This window comes from Mustelus asterias, chromosome 3, assembly GCF_964213995.1.
Source record: "Mustelus asterias chromosome 3, sMusAst1.hap1.1, whole genome shotgun sequence".
NCBI lineage: Eukaryota > Metazoa > Chordata > Chondrichthyes > Carcharhiniformes > Triakidae > Mustelus > Mustelus asterias.
Window position 1 is genome coordinate 4,747,419 of NC_135803.1, and position 25,940 is coordinate 4,773,358.

General features: G+C 45.0%; 1 protein-coding gene across 1 annotated transcript in view; it reads right to left on the bottom strand.

Annotated features, from left to right (window-relative positions):
- slc7a14a (solute carrier family 7 member 14a) overlaps positions 1–24,811 on the bottom strand; it is a 63,493-nt gene extending 38,682 nt beyond the window's left edge. The window contains exon 1 of the mRNA XM_078201527.1: positions 24,508–24,811. Coding sequence (XP_078057653.1) covers positions 24,508–24,811 — 304 coding nt within the window. The remainder of the gene's footprint in view (positions 1–24,507) is intronic.
- Between the last annotated feature and the right edge of the window lie 1,129 nt (positions 24,812–25,940).

A 25,940-nucleotide genomic window follows, 5' to 3' on the forward strand; every position in this document is an offset into this window, starting at 1 on the left:
AGGAGAGCAAAATTATCCAAGGGTTCAGCTCAAATCTGCAGTGAGATAACACTCAGTGTGTGACACCCAGATTTCTGTGTCAGGAGGTCGTGGGTTAAGCCCTCATTCTAGAGGATGCAGCCTATAATCCAGACAGACATGCTCAGTGCCAGCAATGAAGGATTGTTGCACTGTCAGAGGTGCCGTATTTCAAATGAGACATAGAAACATAGAAAAACAACAGCACAAAACAGGCCCTTCAGCCCCACAAGTTGTGCCAAACATATCCCTACCTTTTAGGCCTACCTATAACCCTCTATCCTATTAAGTCCCATGTACTCATCCAGGAGTCTCTTAAAAGACAAACAAAGAACAAAGAACAAAGAACAGTACAGCACAGGAAACAGGCCCTTCGGCCCTCCAAGCCTGTGCCGCTCCTTGGTCCAACTAGACCAATCGTTTGTATCCCTCCATTCCCAGGCTGCTCATGTGACTATCCAGGTAAGTCTTAAACGATGTCAGCGTGCCTGCCTCCACCACCCTACTTGGCAGCGCATTCCAGGCCCCCACCACCCACTGTGTAAAAAACGTCCCTCTGATGTCTGAGTTATACTTCGCCCCTCTCAGCTTGAGCCCGTGACCCCTCGTGATCGTCACCTCCGACCTGGGAAAAAGCTTCCCACTGTTCACCCTATCTATACCCTTCATAATCTTGTATACCTCTATTAGATCTCCCCTCATTCTCCGTCTTTCCAAGGAGAACAACCCCAGTCTACCCAATCTCTCCTCATAGCTAAGACCCGCCATACCAGGCAACATCCTGGTAAACCTTCTCTGCACTCTCTCCAATGCCTCCACGTCCTTCTGGTAGTGCGGCGACCAGAACTGGACGCAGTACTCCAAATGCGGCCTAACCAGCGTTCTATACAGCTGCATCATCAGACTCCAGCTTTTATACTCTATACCCCGTCCTATAAAGGCAAGCATACCATATGCCTTCTTCACCACCTTCTCCACCTGTGTTGCCACCTTCAAGGATTTGTGGACTTGCACACCTAGGTCCCTCTGTGTTTCTATACTCCTGATGACTCTGCCATTTATTGTATAACTCCTCCCTACATTATTTCTTCCAAAATGCATCACTTCGCATTTATCCGGATTAAATTCCATCTGCCACCTCTCCGCCCAATTTTCCAGCCTATCTATATCCTGCTGTATTGCCCGACAATGCTCTTCGCTATCCGCAATTCCAGCCATCTTTGTGTCATCCGCAAACTTGTTGATTACACCAGTTACACCTTCTTCCAAATCATTTATATATATCACAAATAGCAGAGGTCCCAGTACAGAGCCCTGCGGAACACCACTGGTCACAGACCTCCAGCCGGAAAAAGACCCTTCGACCACTACCCTCTGTCTCCTATGGCCAAGCCAGTTCTCCACCCATCGAGCCACTTCTCCTTGTATCCCATGAGCCTTAACTTTCTTAACCAACCTGCCATGTGGGACTTTGTCAAATGCCTTACTGAAATCCATATAGACGACATCCACGGCCCTTCCTTCATCAACCGTTTTTGTCACTTCCTCAAAAAACTCCACCAAATTTGTAAGGCACGACCTCCCTCTTACAAAACCATGCTGTCTGTCACTAATGAGATTGTTCCGTTCTAAATGCACATACATCCTGTCTCTAAGAATCCTCTCCAACAACTTCCCTACCACGGACGTCAAGCTCACCGGCCTATAATTTCCTGGGTTATCCCTGCTACCCTTCTTAAACAACGGGACCACATTCGCTATCCTCCAATCCTCAGGGACCTCACCCGTGTCCAAAGAAGCGACAAAGATTTCCGTCAGAGGCCCAGCAATTTCACCTCTCGTCTCCCTGAGCAGTCGAGGATAGATGCCATCAGGCCCTGGGGCTTTGTCAGTTTTAATGTTCCCTAAAAAACCTAACACTTCCTCTCTCGTAATGGAGATTTTCTCTAACGGGTCAACACCTCCCTCCGAGACACTCCCGGTTAACACGCCCCTCTCCTTCGTGAATACCGATGCAAAGTATTCATTTAGGATCTCCCCTATTCCCTTGGGTTCTAAGCATAATTCCCCTCCATTATTGGAGGGGAATTCCCCTATTGAGTTTGCCTCCACCATTAAACTCCAGACATTAAACTAAGACCCAGCGTATCCCCTCAGATTAATGTGAATGATACCACAGCACAGATTTGAAGAAGGGCAGGGGATGTATTCCTGCTATCCTGGTCAATATTTAACCCCCAACAGCATCACTAAACCAAATTACCTGATCGTTTCTCTCATTGCAGTTTGTGGGATCTTGCAGTGCACTAATTGAAAGCTGCATTTCCAATATTACAACAGTGACTACACTTCAAAAGTATTGGCTGTGAAAAGCACTTTGGGGTGTCCTGGGGTCATGACAGATGCTAGAGTGATGCAAGCTGTTTGCTTTAAAGGCTTGTTTTGATGCTCAGTTCATTGAAGTGAATCCTGATGTTATTGATACCTGAGTTTTCATGTTATATTTCCAGCTGCAGGTGCCAATAGCGTGAGCTGGAGTGTGGAGTGAGTGTCAGACTGGAACGCAGCAGGTATCACTGACAGTCTGAACTCGAGTCCAAACACTGGAGCCCCTCTGCCGCCCCATTAAATTCTACTGCACAGAAGCATGCTAATTATAGAAAGGATATTATTAAACTAGAAAGAGTGCAGACAAGATTTACTAGGATGCTACCAGGACTTGATGGTTTGAGTTATAAGGAGAGGCTGTATAGACTGGGACTTTCTTCCCTGGAGCATAGGAGGCTTAGGGGTTATCTTATAGAGGTCTATAAAATAATGAGGGCCATAGATCAGCTATATAGTGAACATCTTTTCCCAAAGGTAGGGGAGTCTAAAACTAGAGGGCATTGGTTTAAGGTGAGAGGGGTGAGATACAAAAGGGTCCAGGGGGGCAATTGTTTCACACAGAGGATGGTGAGTGCCTGGAACAAGCTGCCAGTGATAGTAATAGAGACAGTACAATTGTGTCTTTTAAAAAGCGTTTAGACAATTACATGGGTAAGATGGATATAGAGGGATATGGGCAATTGGGACTAGCTTAGTGGTTAACAGAAAAGGCGCATGGACAAGTTGGGCCGAAGGGCCTGTTTCCATGCTGTAAACCTCTATGGCTCTATAATTGGCCCAATTGGTCTCTGCAGGTCCTTCTGCTCAAATGGAACCTCATCCCACCTCTTTTCATCTCATCCCATCAGCATATTCTTCTATCCATTTCTCCCTCGCGTTCTTATCCCATTTCCCTTTAAATGTATCTGCACTATTCACCTCAAGCATTCCCCATGAGAGTGAATTCCACATCCTCTCAGCACTCTCTGGGTAAAGAAGATTTTTTTGGGAATTTCCTGCTGGATTTATTAGTATGACATTTAGTTTGACTAGTTTTGGTTTCTCCCACAAGTGGAAATATCGTCTCTACATCTATCCAATCAAATCGTTTCATAATTTTGTCTCTCAGTCTTCCCTTTTCGAGTGAAAAGAGCCCCATCCGAACCATTGGAGATCAAAAAACGGTATAGACTCTCCTTTAACACTAACAGGCATGAGATGTGACAAAGGAGTGCTTGCTACTGGCGAAATACTCCATCCCCCAGCACTGTTATCCATCACTCACTGAGCACAGAAATTCATCCAAAAAGCATAAAAAGGTGCTGGGCATCCAACAGAACAAAGCATATTCTGCCCCAGGCTGCTGGGAAGCAGAACATTTACTGCTGTACATTTGAAATAAAAGTTACCCTGCAGAATAGTCAGTGAAAAGCAAAGTCGATCAATTTTGTTCCTTGACTCCATAAAGCAGCATGGGACTTGTCAATTTCCTGTAAATTTAAAAAGTGAAATTGTACAGTACAGCGGCGGTAAACTCTGTGTCAGGTATTGGCAAACTTCGTAGAATAAAATTTAGTGCATATGCCAGAAAAAAAACACATAGAAAACAAAAGCAGAAAAACCAGGAATACAGCAATATGGGGGAGGGTAAAGGTAACTTGAGTTGCAGGAGGTTCATGTTTAACAAGATGGAATGACTTGTTTCTGCACTATACATGTGATACAATTCTATTCTGATGTGTTTACCAACTCCTTGTTCTCACTCACTCCCGACTTATCCCAATTCTTGATCTACCTTAACTAATCTACTATTCTTTACTGTGGACCTCTGCCCTCCAGCTAACATTCCCATGAAAAAATATCATAAATTAATCTCCCATATCCATGTCAGAACCACGATCGAGCATGACCTCTTTGTGAGCTTTTTATATCATCTCCTTCTATCATTCATTATGACTGTGGTCTATTAATTTCTCTGATTCCTGGTGTGCTGCATTGATCTGTCACCATGCTTCTTCAGTGCTCTGCTAACCTAGATGAAAATAAGAGACCATTGGGTGCTCATACCTCACTGTCAACTATCAAGTCATTAAAAAGTTCAAAATTCCACAATCACTGTTGCATAGAACCATCGAATCCCTGCAGTTCAGAAGGAGTCTATTCAGCTCATCAAGTCTGTTCCAACTCTCCGAAGGGCATCCCAGTGAAGTACATCCCTTCCATCCCATCGCTGCCCCATCCCCACACACCCAACATGGCCAATCCACCCAACGCACACATCCCCAGATACCGAGAGGCAATTTAGCATGGCCAATCCACCTAATTTCTATAATGTCATTCGCAGCCACAGAGCGTCCCGTAGGATTTTCAGCCAATGGACAACTTTTTTAAAGTGTATTCACTGGTGTAATGTGGGAAACAGAGCAGCCAAATTATAGCACAGCAAGCTCCCACGAACAGCAATGTGATCATGACCAGACCATCTGTTTATGGGTGTTGATTGAAGCACAAATATTGGTCCAAGAATCAGGGGGAACTGTCCAGCCCTTCTTTGAAATATTGACCTGATATTTTCTGAAAGCAGATGGTGTCTCAGTTTAATGTCTCATTCAAAAGAAGGCATTTCTAACAGCATAGTACTTCCTCAGTACTATGAGGAAGGCAGGCAGCCTTGATATTTATGCTCAATTCCTTGAGTGTAACTTGAGCGAACAGCCTTCTGGCTGAGGTAACAGTGCTACCCACTGAACCATGATTGCCATTAGATTGGATATATATTGAAATATATTTGGATATGTCCTGGAAGACGATTAATTTGCAGGTTTGGGAAAAAGCTAGAGTGGGGACTAAGATTGGTCAAAGATAAAATACAATGAATGTCGGAAATCTGAAATAAAAGCCAGATTCTGTTACTGTCTCAGTATTTCTGGGGGGCAGTGGGGGGTGAGTTTTCCGGTCCTGCCTGCCATGGGAATCATCACTGGCAGGACGGAAAATTTGGCAAACCATTTAAAGGTCCATTGAACAACAAAGAACAAAGAACAAATAACAAAGAACAGTGCAGCACAGGAACAGGCCCTTCGGCCCTCCAAGCCTGCGCCGATCATGATGTCTGCCAAAACAAAAACCGTACGCACTTATGGAGTCCGTGTCCTTCCATTCCCATCCTATTCATGTCTTCATCTGGTTGCCCCTTAAATGCTGCTATCGTACCTGCTCCCACCACCTCCTGATGTCAGGAGGGAATTTCCATTCTCAGGGCGGGCATGGCTGGAAAATCCAGCTCCTGTATTTCTTGACAGACGCTGCCAGACTTGCCAAGTATTTCCAGTATTTTCTGCTGTTGCACTAAATTGGACAACTCAAAGGACTAGCACAAACAGAATGGCTGAATGGCCTCCAATGCTGCAAGAACTGCCACCTTCTCAGAAGGCTTCTATACAAGTGTAAGCATCCTACAAGTGGCTGAATGCCTGAGAATGGGGTATGTGAATTTGCATCTTATGCTGGAAGATGATGCCAAGAGGATGATCTGTTCCATGATGTGGAGGGTGGGGGTGGGGAGTGCAGATGGGGAAGCTCCTTCGACGTTGCTCTACTGAATATGTGGTTTTTAGTCCAGAAATTTTCACATTAACCCAAGCTAGACTGATTGAGGTTCCAAAATGTCAGGCTTGATTTATTAATGAGATCCTGCTTCTCTTGGCCTGAGGCACTTTAACACAGTATGATGCCCGACAGTTCTCGGCCATGGGTCCTCCCACGGCTGTCTGTGAGCTTTCACTCATTGGGATGTCCACCTTAACTGGGGTCACATTGGAGCGGGCAAAATCCAGCCTGAGGCCAACGCAGAATTCTGTCCTGCGAACCTTGCCCGCCCCAATTCTGAGGCGGGCCGAGTAGTAAAATTCCAGCCTTAATGTCCTATTGGAGGATGAGGTTCAACAAGCCATGGGGGAGGGCAAACTGGTTGGGGTTATACTTTGACAGGGTCAGGGGGGAGAGTAGGTGGGGGAGGGGGGAAATGGGAGGAGGCTCCTATGTTCCCAGAGTTCAAATTAAGAAGGAGTCCCCCCCAGCCCCTCACCTTCACCCACTCCTTTCCCACTACCATCCCACATCAGGGGACCTGCTAACTTACCAGGCTAGCTGCTTGACCTAGGCTTCTCTCAGTACAGGTTAAAGGCTAGCGGTGTTGGGATAATGCCTTTAAGTGGGCATTAATTACACAATTAAGGGCATGGCCCACTTGTGAATGGGCTGCCCACTGCCACCCTTGCTGCTGGTACAATTGTGGTGGGGGTCAGAACAGGTGGGCAGGCTACCCAGTGGATTTGATAATGGTCCCCCCCCCCCCCCCCCCACCGCCTGCCCCCCTACCCCGAGCCTTCAAACCCACCATGGAGAATCCAACCCATGGTTTCAATTGAACTTTTTATTAAAAAGAATGTTTTAACAATGGAGATTGAGTAACATTATATGCCCAGGGATTAGTAGGAAGGTGACTTTAACCTAACCTTTTCAACAGGAAACAAACAAATATTGGATTGGGTGATGGGTTTTCACCCTTTCCCAAGCTGGTTTTGTGGGTGTTCGGGGGGTTGGTACAATAGTCACCCAGAAGTTAGAATTGCTTTTAGTTCTTCTAAGTTTTTATGAGGAACTGCTACTGTAAAACAGTCGGAAGCATCCTAATTTTCTGGTTTATATTGTATTTTTGGATGGTTCCCATTGCAGGGCAATTGCCCAGTGAACTTCCCGGGCAATTGCCATGCAATCCTTAGCTGGGACTCCAGAGAGTGATGGAGGTGGAGGTGGGGCGGGTGGTGGGGGTGAGGGGTGCATCTTTGGGGTACCCCCCAGTTACAACAGCCAAAAGGTCCATCTGAGAGGGCAAATTGGCACCTCAAACAATCCACTAGACTGACAATCAAAACATACATGTTTACATTTCTGGAGGCGGGGGGCTCTGAACTCACAACTTTATGAGTCAGGCAAGATTGACTAAGCCACCATTAAAAGCTTACAGAGGTACTAGGGTGAGTAAGATTCACAAGGATGATACCAGAACAGAAAGGATTTACTCTACAGGAAAGACAGAACATACTGGGAGCCTTTTCTCCAGAAAACACAAACAGGGCATTGACTGATAGAAACTCTAACATTTTGCTGAGTTAGATGTTGAGAAAATGTTTCCACTTGTGAAGAAGATTAAAACATGGAAGCATGTTCATAAAATAGTCATTAATAAATCCAATGGGGAATTCTGAAGAAACTTCTTTATCCAGAGAGTGGTGGGAGTGTGGAATTCGGTACCACAGGGGGTGGCTGAAGTGTACAAGGGGAAGCTCAAAAAACACATGAGGAAGAGAAGAGTATATGGATTCGCTAAGAGGGATAGAAGGAGATGAGTGTGAAGCATAAATGCTAGCATTGAGTAGGTGGGCCGAACGATCTACATAAGATCCTATATAATAATTTGTAATCAAATCCCCCAGAGAGAATCCTCCCGCCCCCAGCCGCAGCCCACCCCCAGCCCCCTCCCTTCATGCCGTTGATCAACCTCACAGCTAGCTCTGAGCCATCAGCACAAGCCACATATTGATGGCAAAAATTGCATTAGGATCCTCAGTGCAATAAGAAAATGTGATTGTAAAAATGATCACGCTTCACGCTCCTAAATGGATTCTCAAGTGGTTGGCTTATCACTCTGATGGAGCAGTTCTCCTCCCTGGTATTACTAATAATCACACTGCATTTTTCTATTAATCTTAGACATGTCATTCTGCAATTACAATACTGCTATAGTCCACACTTTCCCAAATTAAATTTCTGCCTCTCTCTAAAGAGTCACAATGCCGCAAAGCAGTCATACAGAAGGAAAGAACTTGAATTTCTATAGCAGGGGCAGCACGGTGAAACAGTGGTTAGCGCTGCTGCCCCACAGTGCCAGGGACCCGGGTTTAATTCTAGCCTCAGGTCACTGTCTGTGTGCAGTCAGCACATTCTCCCTGTGCCTGCGTGGGTTTCCTCTGGGTGCTCCGGTTTCCTCCCATTGTCCAAAGATGTGCTGGTGAGGTTGATTGGCCATACTAGATTGTCCCTTTGTTGTCAGGGGGATTAGCAGGGTAAATATGTGAGGTTACAGCGTGAGGCCTGGGTGGGATTGTTGTCGGTGCATGCTCGATGGGCTGAATGGCCTCCTTCTGCACCGTAAAGATTCTATGATTCTTGACCACAGCACATTCCAAATTATTTCATAAGCTACTGTCACGATGCAGGAAATGTGGTAGTCAATTACTGCCTCGCAAACTCAAATCGCACTATGATAAATGACCAGATCATTTTTTTATTCACTTAGGGATATGGACATCGCTGGTTGTGGCAGCATTTATTGCCCATCTCTAACTGCCCTCCATTTCAGAAGGCATTTGAGAGTCAACCACATTTCTCTGGATCTAGAGTTACATGTAGGCCAGGCCGGGGAAGGATGGCAGATTTCCTTCCCTAAAGGACATTAGTGAACCAGATGGGTTTTTACAACAATCAACAACGGTTTCATGGTCATCATTAATCCAGATTTTTTATTGAATTCAAATTTCACCATCTGCTGTGGTGGGATTCGAACCTGGGTCCAATGCCATTACCATGGTTGTTGTTTGAGGGATTACTATTGGGTCCAGGACACAAGGAAAACTTCTCTACTCTTCTTCAAAAAGTGGTGACTGTTCTAAGACAGATAGAGTCATGGACTATTGAGCCCAAGTCTTTGCCAGCTTTCCGTAGAGCAATTCAATCATTCTCCCATTCTGCCCAGGGTTAGTTTATTTTCCTTTTGAAATTTTTGATCATTTCCTTTTCCTCCACCCTTGTCAGCAGTGAGTTCCAAGCTCCCATTGACAGCTGTGACTTCAGCCATCTAGGCTGAGTTCTGGAATTCCCTTTCAGAATCACAGAATTGTTACGGTGCAGAAGGAGGCCATTTGGCCCATTGTGTCTTGTACTCCAAATGAGCATCATGACTTAGTGCCATTGCCCTGCCTTTTCCCCGTACCCCTGTACATTGTTTCCATTCAAACGATCATCTAATGTCCTTTTGAATGCCTTGTTTGAACTTGTCTCCACCACACTGCCAGACCATGCTTTCTAGGCCCAAACCTCATATCACATTTGCTTCTTTTGCAAATCATTTAAAATCTGTGCCCCTTTTACAAGCAGGAACAGTTCTCCATATCTAATCTGTACAGCTCCCTCATGATTTTGAACATGAATCATTTTCTATTGACTTCCCCACCACCGATGTTAAATTGAAGAGTTCGCAATTCCTGTGCTTATCTTTCAACCTATTTTGAACAAAAGTGTAACATTTGCAATTTTCCAGTGCTCTGGCACTTCCCCTGAGTCTGGAGAAAACTGGAAGATTATGACCAGCGCCCCTGCAATTTCCACTCTCATTTCCTTCAATATCCTTGGATGATTCTCATCCGTATGCAGTGCCTTGTCAACTTCCAGCACCGACACTTTATTCAACGCTTTCTTCTTATCAATTCTGAACCCTTCTGACAGAATTTCCTCTGCCATCACCATTTCATGGGTGATATCTACCTCCCTGATAAATATGGAAGCAGATACCTCAGCAATGCCCCCTGTCTCCATGTGTAAATTCCCTTGTAGATCCCTAATTTGCCCTTCTCCTTTTACCACCCTTTTACTATTTATATGCCTATAGAAGACTTTGTCAGTCCCCTTTATGTTGGCTGCCAGCCTTTTCTCGCAAGCGGTCCTCACTTCTCTAATATGCTTTTTCACCTCCCCTCTGAACTTCAGCTTGGTTCTCGATTGTATTTTCTACCTGACGCCAGTCATAAGCACACTTTTTCTTCTTTATCTTAATGTCTATCTCCTTGTTCATGTGGTTGACTCTCAATTGCCCTCAAGGGCAACTAGGGATGGGCAATAAATGCTGGCCAGCCAGTGATGCCCATGTCCCATAAATGAATTTAAAAAAAATTCTACCCATCGTCTTGGGGTCAATCTTAATCTCTCAACATAAACAAAATAAATGGCCATTTATCTTACTGCTTGTGGGATCTTGCTGTGCATGATTTGACTGCTACAATTGCCCACTAAAAAGAGTAACCACAATAAACTGTGAGATGCTCTAGGAAATACTGAAGATGTGAAAAGTACAATGTAAATACATTTCTTTATTTTTTAACATCCTTAGTGACCTCACTGGTTTCAGAGCAGTGGACGCCAGGAGAATATTATCTGGACAAACTCTCAGCTGTGGCTAATAACCAGCAAAGGGAAAGACCTGTGTGTGAAACAATATGACTTCAAGGTACAGTGAGGCACAGAGAACTGTGACAAAGAAAAGGAAGTGCTGGGCTATGGGGAAAACTGAGCCGTGGGATTTGTTCAGGATCCATACTGCATTATGAGAATGACAGGGCAGAGGAATTAATTTTGGATTGATGCAAGGCTATGTGGAGATAGGAGAAGTTTTGAAGAGACATTACAGGCACAGTGGGCTGAATGGTCTCCGCCGACCCAGCAACCGTATATGGTCCTGTGGAATTAGGATAGATATCTCATAAAATTGACAGGCGAAGTGCAGAAAAATTCCGGGAGGTACAATATAATACCATTCCCAATCTGTCAAGCAATTTCCAGCAAACCGAATTAAGCAAATCCACATGCCAGCTGTCTCTGTTTAATATACTACTGATCAGCATAGAAATATTCTCTCAATCTTTAACATAAAATTCCTGAACTAGAAAGAGTTGGGTTCAAGGAGGTGGGAAGAGGCTCAAAGAGGTTTATCTGAGATATGGGGAGTTTAAATTGGTATGTTAAGGAAGCTAATTTTTGTCTAACTTTGGGAGAAAAGTTAGAAGCTAGATTTGAGAATATTTTCTTGTGACGTGGGTGACAATGACAAAGTTACTGATATTTGTTATTCTAAATTGCCCTCAGAAGGTGATGGTGGGACTTCCCCTGGAACTGCAGCTCTACTTTCAGATTCAACAAAGTTGAATCTCAATGTTGATTGGTCACATTGGTCTGTTTCAGGGTGGCGTCAAACTTGGTGATGGTCCCATATTTTACTGTATTCCTATTTCTCAGAGGTAAAGGTCATGGGTTTGGGAAGGTGCTGTTGAAGAAGATTTGGAAAGTTGCTGTCGTTCATCCTCCAGACGGTTCACACTATTGACATGGGCTCTCTAAAAGGGTGAGTGAACTTTGAGCATCATTGACGTTCCGGGGGCGGTGGGGCGGGGCGGGGGGGGGCAGGGGGGAAAGTAGGGGGGAGAGTGTCAGGCAGGCAGCCCAATGGTGCTCCCCACCATTTTACTGATGCTTCATTTCCAATCCTGCCACCCAGTGGAGCTGAAAGAAATTCAGCCCATAGTTTCATAGTACAAAGATTCAGAAAGAATATTCCCAATGGTGGAGGGAGTCCAGAACTAAAGGTCATGGTTTGAGGATAAGGATAAACCTCTTAGGACTGAGGTGAGGAGAAATTTCTTCATCAGTGGTGGTGGATGTGTGGAATTCACTACCACAGAATGTAGTTGAGGCCAAAACATTGTCTGATTTCAAGAAGAAATTAGATATGACTCTTGGGGCTAAAGGGATCAAGGGATATGGGGGGAAGTGGGGATCGGGATATTGAATTTGATAATCAGCCATGATCAAAATGAATGGCAGAGCAGGCTCGAAGAGCTGAATGGCGGAGAAGTGTGAGGTAATTCACTTTGGTAGGAATAACAGATGTGTTGAGTATAGGGCTAACGGGAGGACTTTGAATAGTGTGGAGGAGCAGAGGGATCTAGGTGTATGTGTGCATAGATCCCTGAAAGTTGGGAATCAAGTAGATAAGGTTGTTAAGAAGGCATATGGTGTCTTGGCGTTTATTGGTAGGGGGATTGAATTTAGGAGTCGTAGCGTTATGTTGCAACTGTACACAACTCTGGTGCGGCCGCACTTGGAGTACTGTGTGCAGTTCTGGTCCCCACATTACAGGAAGGATGTGGAGGCTTTGGAGAGGGTGCAGAGGAGGTTTACCAGGATGTTGCCTGGTATGGAGGGGAGATCCTATGAGGAGAGGCTGAGGGATTTGGGATTGTTTTCGCTGGAAAGGCGGCGGCTAAGAGGGGATCTTATTGAAACATATAAGATGATTAGAGGTTTAGATAGGGTGGATAGTGATAGCCTTTTTCCTCTGATGGAGAAATCCAGCACGAGGGGGCATGGCTTTAAATTGAGGGGGGGTAGTTATAGAACCGATGTCAGGGGTAGGTTCTTTACCCAGAGGGTGGTGAGGGATTGGAATGCCCTGCCAGCATCAGTAGTAAATGCGCCTAGTTTGGGGGCGTTTAAGAGATCCGTAGATAGGTTCATGGACGAAAAGAAATTGGTTTAGGTTGGAGGGTCACAGTTTTTTTTTTTAACTGGTCGGTGCAACATCGTGGGCCGAAGGGCCTGTTCTGCGCTGTAATGTTCTATGTTCTATGTTCTACTTCTGCTTCCAGTTTCTATGTTTTTATGTTTCTAAAATGACTCCAGTCAGCCCATCCTGCCTATGCCAGCACTTCAAATAAACAATTCGATTAGGCTCACTTGCCTCTCCCACGTCTACAGTCCTGCAACTTTTCCTCCTTGAAGCATTTGTCCAATTCCCTTTTGGAAAGTTACAAGTGAAACTGCTTCCACCGCCATTTCAGGCAGTCTCCCCAGATCAAAACTCACATCATAAAATATTCCCCTCATTTCCCCCAAATACCTCAAATCTGTGTTCTCTGGATACCAACCCTGCTGCCCATGAAAACCGTTTCTCCTTATTCACTCCATCCAATCCTGGAAAATGTTGGACTGAAGCGAATGGTGAGGAAGAGGCTCAGTGGGATTACGCTGTATGACAGGGAGATGTTGCTGGGTATGTTCCTAATGATTCTCATGTTCTGAGGTCCTGTAGATCATGGCACAGAAGGTATCACAGCTTCTTTCTCACAATGCAATGCTTATTTCATTATTGCTATCTGACATGGGGCAAGGTGCCAGATGGCAGTTGGACATAAAACTATGATTAAAATTAATCGCTGCCAACTGTCACCAACTCTTCTCTGAGGTGCAACTAGCTGAATGAAAGTGTCCCTAAAAATGACCTTTAGGGGTTTTGTTCATGAAGAGAACCCAAAATAAACCACTCCAGAGATCCCTCAAGGTTAGACAAAGTGGCAGAAACAAGGAAATGGGAGTCAGGTGACAAGTTTAGATAAGGCTGCAAACAAGAATTATATGGGGAAGAGAAGGAAAAGGAGAGTGAGGAGTTTCCCAGTCTGAGTTCCTGAGAAAGAATTTTATTTTATTTATTTATTAGTGTCACAAGTCGACTTACATTAACATTGCCATGAAGCTACTGTGAAAATCCCCTAGTTGCCACACTCCGGCACCTGTTCGGGTACACTGAGGGAGAATTTAGCATGGCCAATGCACCCTAACCATCCCATCTCTCGGACTGTGGGAGGAAACCAGAGCACCCGGAGGAAACTCACGCAGACACGGGGAGAACGTGCCGACTCCGTACTGGCAGTGACCCAAACCGGGAATCGAACCCAGGTCCCTGATGCTGTGAGACAGCAGTGCTAAGCACTGTGCCACTGTGCTGTGAGTTAGAGTAGGAGAAGGCAACAGTGCAGTTTTCAAGAATGTAATGATTTTGCAGCGAGTGACATGCAAAAGTTCAGGGGGCCACGGACTATTCCTCACATCAATCAAATAGAGAGAGACAGGCAGAAAGGCGACGGAAAAACAGAGGGTTGGAGGTTAGAGGTCAGAGAAAGGCCTCTCAAGGGAGAGAATTGTGAGTGTGCGCAAGCGTTACCATGGCAATATTGAATCAGCAGACAGGAATTAAGATGGACGCTCACACAGAGAGATGCCATCTGTTAAAAGAGGAGGATGAACAGAGATTGATGGACACAAAGTTGAGAATGATTCAGTGTGATTGCGATCTTTTAGCTCTTAGACTGCCAGCAGCTCCAATGCTTGCAGCATCAGACCATTTCTTTTTTTGTTATTAAGATTTCAGGTGCTGCTCTACACAAACTCATAAATTACAGGGAGGTAAAGATCAAAAGCCCTATCGAGACTGCACTACACATTCATGCTGGCTGGAGCAACATGACCAGTCGCTTCCCCCAACGTCACCCTCCCCTCCATCCTCCACACCTCCTCCCTGACCCTGCGCCCACATATCCCCGAAGCCCCCACCTCCCTCCTCCAGGGCTGAGGGCTAGTAAGAAGACAAATACTCGGATCCTCTGAGGCATTCAGTGATGCTCAAGATGCTGCTTAGAAGCTGGGGTAAGGTTATTGCTATAAAATGAATGTTCCATCTCTCAAATATACATGCCAGATATTCCGAACATCTGGCAACAAAATTCCTGTGTAGCACAATAGGATTGTTTACTATCCCTGGTGATCTGGGCCAATATTTATGCCCCAAGCATTGCTAAAGAAAGGCACATGATCTGGTTCATTATCACTTTGCTGCATGTGGGATCTTGCTGCCATCTTTCTGACTTTACACTTCAAAATGATATCATTTGCAATATCATCAGATCGTGAAAGGCGCTATAGGAATGCACATTCTTTTATTCTCCTCTGTGACGTTTGGCAATGTGTTTTATAGATAAGTCAGTCAGCGATTTACATAGTCCCTCAGTCACCATCTCAGAACATCGCAAAGTGCAACACGGTCAACGTATTCCTTCACACGTGCAATCAATGTTGCAAATACAGCAGCTAATGTTTGCTCAGTAAGATCTGATAAACAGTAAAGGAGACGAGTGTTTGGCTAATCTGCTGTTTGAATTTCAGCAGGATACCTCACTTGTCTTCCTCAACTAGTGCTGTGAGATACTTTACCACTGCTACGTGGAGACTATCATAGAATCCCTTCAGTACAGAAGGAAGCCATTCAGTCCATTGAACCTGCACAGACTCAGACCCAGGCTTATCCCGTAATCCCACTTATTTACCCCATTAATCCCCCGAACCTATATATCTTTGGACACTAAGAGGCAATTTAGCACGGCCAATCCACCTAACCTGCACATCTTGGGACTGTGGGAGGAAAGCGGAGCACCCGGAGGAAACCCACGCAGACACAGGGAGAACGTGCAAAGTCCACACAGACAATGACCCAAGGTCGGAATTGAACCAGGGTCCCCTAGCGCTGTGAGGCAGCAGTGCTAACCACTGTGCCACCTTGCCGCCCATTTCAGATTTAACATCTGATCTGACAATGCAACACTCCCTCTGTACTGCACTTTGAGGATCTAGATTGAAGGAGCTAACTGAAGAACAGAAAACACTAAAGAAATCAAGGAAAGATCTGTGTCGGAGTCAATCTGACATCTGAGGTCACGTGTGTTGGGGAAATATTTCTCACGAAAATTGAACGACACACTCAAGAGAACTGACAACCTTGGAAGCCTTCTGAACTGTGAGAGGATAATGATAGATGTCAAGAGGACACAGACAGGCTAGTGGAATGGGCAGACATGTGGCAGATTAAATTTACTGCTTTGAAGAATGAAGTGATATATTTTGATAGGAAGAATGAGGACAGGCAATATAAATTAAAGGATATAATTCCAAAAAGAAAACAGGAGCAGAGGGAGCTGGGATGTCTGTGCACAGGTCACTGAAGGTGTCAGAGAGGTTTAGAAAGCAGTTAATATGGGATCCTCAATTATAAATACAAACATTAGCAAGGAAGTTATAATGAACCTTTATAAAACACTGCTTTGGACTCAACTGCAGTATTTAGCTGAATTCTGAGTGCAACACTTTAGAAAGGATATGAAGGGATAAGAGAAGATGGAGAAAAGATTCACAAAAATGGTTCCAATGATGTGAGACTTCAGTTACCTGGACAGATTGGAGAAGCTGGGGACTTTATTCTGAAGGAGTTTGAGAGGAGATTAGATAGAAGTATTCAAAACCATAAGTGTTCTGAACAGAGCAGATAGGGAGAGACTGTTCTCACTGGTGGAATCGTCAAGGACCAGAAGACACTGATTTAAGGTGATTGGCCAAAGAACCAAAGGTTGACACGGGGAAAAGCCTGCTCACATGGTGAGTGGTTAGAATATGGATTGCATTACCCAAGAATGTGGTGGAGGCAGATTGAATCATGGCTTTCAAGAGGGAACTGGATAAGCAATTGAAGATAAATAAATTGGGGAGCTTTTGGGAAAAGGCTGGGGAGTGGGACTAGCAGAACTGCTGTTACAGAGAGATGGCATGGAAACAATGGGCTGAATGGCCTCCTTTAATAATTCTAAAATTAAATTGGAGATGAATCATACACTTGTTATCAACAATAATTAATAAACTACCAGCATTATCGTCATCATCGCATGCTCAGATCAAGGTGGAAGGAGTGGTGAAATTTAAACCCAAGATGTAGTGGCTGACAGGTCAGCATGCTACAAACTGAGCCAAGCTGCCACCCTGGAGGGTCTAAACAAGGGCCGAGAATCTCAGACTCATTCCAATGCCATTGAGAGCATGGTGAGAATGTGGAACTCACTACCACAGGGAATGGTTGAGGTGAATGGCATTGATGCTGTAGGAGCTGGCCCCTTTAAGGGGCGTTTACTGGGTGGGTCACATGATCCAATCGCGCAATGGGAAACGAGTGCGGGGGTCTTGGTGTAGAGCGTGGGCTTTCAGAGCCAGTGTAGATCCTAGAGTTGGAAGTGTTAACATCGTGAGAGTACTCTGTAAATATACATATATATCTGTTGTAAATACACCGCTATAGTTTATTAAATACCAACTGCTGGTCACCAATCCTTCCAATCACTATCGATGTATTTTAGGGAGAAAGGAACAGCAGGATATGCCGTTGGGGTGAGAATGGTAGGGATTGTAGGAGGCTCGTGTTACAATATACACTGGCATGTATGTACAGCCTGCTTCTCTGCTCCTAAATCACATAAATTATTGTAAATTGGGCTCACAGTGAGGCACACCTTAGTGTAAGGATAAAGTGGATGAACAAGTTACCAATAGTTCCTGCTCCTCACCTTTCTCTCTTATCCAGCATATTCCTCTTCTTCCAGTTTCACCACTCCTCGGGAACGAGGTGATGCATTTTGGGAGATTGAACCAGGGCAGGACTTACTCAGTTAATGGTAGGGCGTTGGTAGGAGTTACAGAACAAAGAGATCTAGGGGTACATATTCATAGCTCCTTGAATGTGGAGTCACAGGTGGACAGAGTGGTGAAGAAGGCATTCGGCATGCTTGGTTTCATCGGTCAGAACATTGAATACAGGAGTTGGGACGTCTTGTTAAAGTTGTACAAGACTTTGGTAAGGCCACACTTGGAATACTGTGTGCAATTCTGATCACCCTATTATAGAAAGGATATTATTAAATTAGAAAGAGTGCAGAAAAGATTTACTAGGATGCTACCGGGACTTGATGGATTGAGTTATAAGAAGAGGCTGGATAGACTGGGACTTTTTTCTCTGGAGCGTAGGAGGCTGAGGGGTGATCTTATAGAGGTCTATAAAATAATGAGGGGCACAGATCAGCTAGATAGTCACTATCTTTTCCCAAAGGTAGGGGAGGCTAAAACTAGAGGGCATAGGTTTAAGGTGAGAGGGGAGAGATACAAAAGTGTCCAGAGGGGCAATTTTTTCACACAGAAGGTGGTGAGTGTCTGGAACAAGCTGCCAGAGGTAGTAGTAGAGGCGGGTACAATTTTGTCTTTTAAAAAGCATTTAGATAGTTACATGGGTAGGATGGGACAGAGGGATATGGGCCAAATGCGGGCAATTGGGACGAGCTTAGGGGTTTTAAAAAAAACAAGGGCAGCATCGACAAGTTGGGCCAAAGGGCCTGTTTCCATGCTGTAAACCTCTATGACTCAATGACTCTATAACACACCAGAATTACAGTTTCAATGATGCCTTTCAGCTAATTGCACCTCGTTCCAATCTACATTAATCATCTGGAAACCTAAACTGTATGAGGAGAAAGCAGCACAGTTTAACCTGATCCTGACCCTCAATTTACTGTGGGAGCGAGCTAATATCATTGCCAAATGATACAGTGCCAAAGGAGGCCATTCAGCCCATCGTTACAGTGACGGGTCTTTGAAAGAGCTTTTCAACCAGTCCCACGGCCTCCTATAGCCCTGATGTTTTTCCTTTTGATTGTACACCCATTTCACTTTGAAGATTACCACTGAATCTACTTCCACCACCCTTTCAAGCCCTGTATTTGAGATCATAACAACTCGCTGTGTTAAGAAAACTTTCCACATCATGCTTTTGGTTCCTTTGCCAGTTATTTACTTTTGTTGTGAAAGTGTGTGTGCTGATATGTAAAGTATGCTCACTTTTATATGTAATTATCATAGAATCCCGACAGTGCAGATGGAGGTCATTCAACCCACTGACTCTCTGACAGAGGATCCCACCCAGGCCCTTTTCCATAACCCCCTGTATTTACCCTGCTAACCCTCCTAACCTACACATCTTGGGACACTTAGGGGCAATTTAACATGGCCAATCCACCCAATCTGCTCATCTTTGGACTGTGGGAGTTAACCTAAGCAGCCGAAGAAAACCCATGCAGACAATGATGAGGTAAATGGAGAGAGAGAAAGAACTGTGTTGGTTGATTTTACCTTCCATAGAATCCCTTCAGTGCAGAAGGATGCCATCAGGCCCATCAAGCCCTCACCGACAACGATTCCACCCAGGCCCCATCCCTGTAACTCCATATATTTACCCTGTTAATCCCCCTGACACTAATGGACAAGTTATCATGGCCAAGCCACCTAATTTGCACACCTTTGGAGTGTGGGAGGAAACCGGAGCACCCGAAGGAAATACACGTAGACACGGGGAGAACGTACAAACTCCACACAGACGACTCAAGGCCGGAATCGAACCCGGGTCCCTGGCACTGTGAGGCAACAGCGCTAACCACTGTGCCACCATGCCGGCCTTCCTTTCCCTTTCCTGCTTACACAAGGCTGAGGATCATACTCAGCCCAGACAGAATCTGAAAGTTTGGCGTTCTATAGGTATGTCAAGAACAGAAGGTTGGTTAGGGCAAGTTTAGGGCCAGTTATAGATGGCAGAGGGAAGTTATGTGTGGAACCGGAGGAGATTGGTGAAGCATTGAACCAATATTTCTCTTCGGTGTTCACGCAAGGGGACATGAATATAGCTGAGGAGGACACTGGGTTGCAAGGGAGTAGAATAGACAGTATTACAGTTGATAAGGAGGATGTGCAGGATATTCTGGAGGGTCTGAAAATAGATAAATCCCCTGGTCCGGATGGGATTTATCCAAGGATTCTCTGGGAGGCAAGAGAAGTGATTGCAGAGCCTCTGGCTCTGATCTTCAGGTCGTCGTTGGCCTCTGGTATAGTACCAGAAGATTGGAGGTTAGCGAATGTTGTCCCATTGTTTAAGAAGGGGAACAGAGACTTCCCCGGGAATTATAGACCGGTGAGTCTCACTTCTGTTGTCGGCAAGATGTTGGAAAAAATTATAAGGGATAGGATTTATAGTTATTTGGAGAGTAATGAATTGATAGGTGATAGTCAGCATGGTTTTGTGGCAGGTAGGTCGTGCCTTACTAACCTTATTGAGTTTTTTGAGAAAGTGACCAAGGAGGTGGATGGGGGCAAGGCAGTGGACGTGGTATATATGGATTTTAGTAAGGCGTTTGATAAGGTTCACCATGGTAGGCTTCTGCAGAAAATGCAGATGTATGGGATTGGGGGTGATCTAGGAAATTGGATCAGGAATTGGCTAGCGGATAGGAAACAGAGGGTGGTGGTTGATAGTAAATATTCATCATGGAGTGCGGTTACAAGTGGTGTACCTCAGGGATCTGTTTTGGGGCCACTGCTGTTTGTAATATTTATTAATGATCTGGATGAGGGTATAGTTGGGTGGATTAGCAAATTTGCTGATGACACCAAAGTCGGTGGTGTGGTAGACAGTGAGGAAGGGTGTCGTAGTTTGCAGGAAGACTTAGACAGGTTGCAAAGTTGGGCCGAGAGGTGGCGGATGGAGTTTAATGCGGAGAAGTGTGAGGTAATTCACTTTGGTAGGAATAACAGATGTGTTGAGTATAGGGCTAACGGGAGGACTTTGAATAGTGTGGAGGAGCAGAGGGATCTAGGTATATGTGTGCATAGATCCCTGAAAGTTGGGAATCAAGTAGATAAGGTTGTTAAGAAGGCATATGGTGTCTTGGCGTTTATTGGTAGGGGGATTGAATTTAGGAGTCGTAGCGTTATGTTGCAACTGTACACAACTCTGGTGCGGCCGCACTTGGAGTACTGTGTGCAGTTCTGGTCCCCACATTACAGGAAGGATGTGGAGGCTTTGGAGAGGGTGCAGAGGAGGTTTACCAGGATGTTGCCTGGTATGGAGGGGAGATCCTATGAGGAGAGGCTGAGGGATTTGGGATTGTTTTCGCTGGAAAGGCGGCGGCTAAGAGGGGATCTTATTGAAACATATAAGATGATTAGAGGTTTAGATAGGGTGGATAGTGATAGCCTTTTTCCTCTGATGGAGAAATCCAGCACGAGGGGGCATGGCTTTAAATTGAGGGGGGGTAGTTATAGAACCGATGTCAGGGGTAGGTTCTTTACCCAGAGGGTGGTGAGGGATTGGAATGCCCTGCCAGCATCAGTAGTAAATGCGCCTAGTTTGGGGGCGTTTAAGAGATCCGTAGATAGGTTCATGGACGAAAAGAAATTGGTTTAGGTTGGAGGGTCACAGTTTTTTTTTAACTGGTCGGTGCAACATCGTGGGCCGAAGGGCCTGTTCTGCGCTGTAATGTTCTATGTTCTATGTTCTATGTTCTATTTCTGATTAGTGTGACTGAAGAAACTTTATGCTTTCAACATAGAGAGTCATGGGACTGCATATTCCCTGGGTGGGAGGTGGGGGCTTCTGAGGGGTGCTACAACAGAAGAAAAGCAGCGGGGAATGAAGTCACTCCACAGCAGCCAACCCCACAGATATAATTACCTGTGGATGGGTTAAATTGCCTGCCAGTGGTTTAGGCAAGGATTGCAGGGAGGCAGGGGGTGAGGGGTTTTGGTGAACAGGCAGGTGGGAAGAAAGGGGGCTTTGCTATCTTGGGGGGGCACCCCTGATGTAAGAAGGGCATCCCCCCACCCTGAAGATAGCACCCCCCCCCTTCCTTACCATCCTTTGAAAGCAGTTTACAAAATACAACCTGTTCACTCCTGCCCCACTACCCAACTTGTTATGGCATGGGCAATGTATTAGTGGGGTCAATTGTCTTGTTAACATATTCAATTAATTCTTGATTATCTACTTAAGTACAGTAGGTGGGCTGCTGAATTTGGCACCCACGTCACCTACTGTGTTATGGGGGTGAGCTCATGGATGGGTGGGAAGGTGATGGCGTCAGCACCTTTCCTATTTTACTTTCCCCCCCAACTGAAAACCTGCCTGACGGGGACATGTAAAATCCAGCCCACTGTTTCTCGAGGTATCAGAGCACAATGTTACATATCAAAGAAAATCAAGAGCCACAGCACAACCCTTTTAGGATATGGAACAGATGAGTCGTATCAATAATTCAGGTTTCTGACTGGATATGTTACAAACACATTAATTAGACAGGGTGAGCATTGACAGATTGGCATTGTGTAATAGTGTGGATCAGATTAAGAACAAGCATCCAGTGTCTATGAGATTCCATTCAATGCATGTAACTTTTCTTTCGGAGACGAATGGTTCTCTCTGTTAAGTTAAGCACAGAACCATAGGATCGCCACAGAGCAGAAAAAGGCCACTCGGTCCATCAAGTCTGGACCAGTTCTCCAAAAGAGCACCCTACCCAGGCCCTTCCCTCTGCCGTATCCCCGTAACCCCAAACATTTACCATGGCTAATCCCCCTAACCTGCATATCTTTGGACACTAAAGGGCAATTTAGCATGGCCAATCTACATAACCTGCACATCCTTGGAGTGTGGTAAGAAACCGGGGCACCCGGAGGAAACGCTCGCAGAAAGAGAACAAGCAAAAGCCACACAGACAGTCAACCAAGATTGGAATCAAATCTGTGTCCCTGACACTGTGAGGCGGCAGTGCCACAATGCTGCCCTGCTTGAAAAAATGAGGGTAGGCTATGGGGGGCCAGGGGGTGGGGGGGGGGGGGGGGGGTGCAGATTGAGTCGCCATTTCTCACAGCAAGGCGTCCATTTCCACACTCAGGATTCCAGTATTGGTGGGGGTGATTTGGAGAGGTGGAAGTTGGGGAAGAAGTGGAAGGATTAGCAGTTGGATGAGCTGCATCAGGAAAGGCACCTCCACCAGATGAAGTAATCAAAAAGAATTTAAATAAAACGGGGTTATTTAACCTTAACATAAAACAGTAATCCAATCAGGAAGCATTTTTCATTGCAAGAAAGAGCACATTGATGCCTATGGATTGTCAACAGGAGCTGAAAAATCGAGTCCCAATTTTATTTTGCCTTTTCTCTGGATCCTTTTGCTTTCTTCCTTTTCAAAAGCTAACTCTCTTTTCACATTAACACTTTGTATTTATGTAGCGTCTTCAATATGGTAAAACATTCAGGAGTCCTTTACAGTGTTATTATCAAATAGAATTTAATACCAAGCCACACAGAAGCTACAGATGAACAAAAGCTTGTTCAAAGAAACTGGTTTTAGGGAATGTCATAAAGGAGGAGTGAGAGAGAAATAGCGAGGTGGAGAGATATAGGAGGGAAATCCAGACTTTAAGGCTTAGGCAGCTGAAGGCACGATAGGGAAGTGATGAATATAGGGGTTGCACAAGAGGCAAGAATTAGAGGAGTGCAGAGAGTTGCAGATTACTAAAAGGAGATTACTAAAATAGGGAATGATAAGGTCATGGGGGATTTAAGTAGGGGAATAAAATTTTAAAACTGAGATGTTGCTTGACCAGTTGCCAATGTGAGCGCAGGAGTAATGGGTGAATAGGTCTTGTTACGATATATAACAATACGAGTAGCCGAGTTTCAGATCTGATGAAGTTTGCTCAGTAGTCAAGATTGGAAGCTGACATCAGCAGGGTCAGTGGGTGGTTTCAGGGGGAATAGATGAATTGTTCTGGGATTATTCCCACTCCACCACTGTAACTACAAAGGAAACTCATTCCTGTGCATCAAATTGAGTTCTTTTATAGCTTATGGGATCAACCGTCTGTGGTGATTATCCCTTTAAGGGCAACACAGCAGAGTAAGGGTCACATAGTCTGTGCTGCTCTCAAACGGCCAAACACCACACCATCAATAAGGTTCGCTCCCAGACAGCTGTGACCCATCCTGCACAGCAGAAACATGCCCAATATCTCCGTTAAAATCACCTCTGAAAATGTGATAATGAAACTGGGTGGGGAAGGTCAAATGGTTTTATCGTCAACAAGATCAGATATATGTACAGTCTCGATGAAGAAAGTCTGAGCCATTGCTTTCCCAGTCTCAGTAAACCAAATCCCTGGGAGAATAAACTTGCCTTGTATTCTCTTGGGTTTATCAAGTTGACGTGTCATTTGATCAAGGTGCTTTACATGATTTAAGGGATTCAAACGAGTAAATAGAACAAAATTACTAGCTTTGGTGAGAGTGTCCAGGACAAGGGGAACATCACCTTAAAATTAGAGCCAGGGAACTCGGAGTAGAAATGGGTGCAGTTCTTAGCACAGAAGGTAATGGAAATTTGGAACTCTCTCCACCAAAGTCCTGTTAAATTAAAAATTTCAATTCAGAGATTGAAAGACTTTGTTCACAAAGGATATTAAGGGATATGGAATTAAGACAGGCAAATGGAGCTGAAAATACAAGTCAGCCATGATCTATTTGAACAGTGGAATAAGGTAAAGGGGCTGAATGACCTCCTCCTGTTCCTATAAACTGTCTCCAGTTGAGTACAAAGCAGGAATGGAACCAGTGATCTCCCTGGTCTCCCTGGCCATACCAGTCAGTGAATCCACCACTTGACTTTGGGGAAGGCCACCTGAATATTTAGTCATTCACTCGCTTACCTGATAAGATGGAGGCCACAGCTGCGATGATAAAAGATACAATTACACCGGGTCCTGCCATCTCCTTGGCCACCAGTCCTGAAACCACGTACATGCCAGTTCCCACACAACTGCCAACTCCAAGAGACACCAGATCGACGGTGGTGAGTACCTGGGCCAGTTTCGAGTGACCCGATCCTTGCTGGTTGGAGTCTTCAAGCATAGATTCCACGGGCTTGGTGCGAAGAACCCGTGAGTGCAATGCCACCCAAGTAGCGCCCCAGTGAACCCTCCGAGGGTCCAGGTATGAGAGGAATCCACTCATGGTAGCGAAGGGTGTGGGGTGTAATTCTGTTGATGTGAAGGGTCTTATTGGGACTCGAAGTTCTTCAGTGGAGAATCCAAATGGCAACAAGAGGGAACCCAGCCATTCACAGGAAGATCATTGAAGCCTTTAAGAACATTATACTGATGTCCCGGTGAATGGTGTCCCCGAGAAACGTGTTGTATCTGGAAAAAACATGATAAAGATAGAATTCTTCAGAAGGTGTTTAGCAACAGCAATGATTAAAAATATTAAAGGGAGCTTTCTTATCCAATAACTCACATTTATGTAAGGTTGGTGTGGTATCAGAATCACATGAAGGCCAGATTGGGTCACAACATCATGCTTAGTTCTTCAAACAACTTTAGTCAACTCCATAGAACTCCTACAGTGCAGAAAAAGGCCATTCAACCCATCGAGTCTGCACTGACTCTCCGGCACGGCACCTTACCCAGGCCCATCTCCACCAGATCCCCATAACCTCACACATTTACCCCAGTAATCCCCCGAACCGACACATCTTTGAAAACTAAATCTTCCACGATCAACGTCCTACAGAATACCAGTGACTAGAAACTGAACTGGACTTTTTTTCATTCATTCGTGGGACATGGGTCGATGGTATTTTCTATCACTTTGCTGACAATCGAAAGTAGAAAGATGGAGCAAAGACTGTCTGGTTTGGATTTGTCTTGCTTTTTGTGGGCAGCATATTCCTGGGCACTTTTCTACATTGCCGAATAGGTGTCAGTGTTGTAGTTGTACTTCAACAGCTTGGCTAGGGGTGAGGTTAGTACAGGAGCACCAGGCTTTATTACAATTGCTGGAATATCATCAGGGCCTTGCAGTATGCAGTGCCTTCAGCCATTTCTTGTTATAATGTGTCGTGAATCAAATTGGCTAAAGACTGGCATCCATGATTTTATTAGTTGAATTTAAATTCTACCAGCTGCTGTGTTGGGATTTGAACCTGTGTCCCCAGGCATTAGCCTAGGCAACTATATTGCTAGTCCAGTGGCATTACCACCTGCCACCATTAAAGAATTGTGTACATAAACCTATACCTCCTTTAAAGTTGTACCTTTTATATTACCTCCATTCTTTGTTCCTCATAAGGGGATGCCTAATT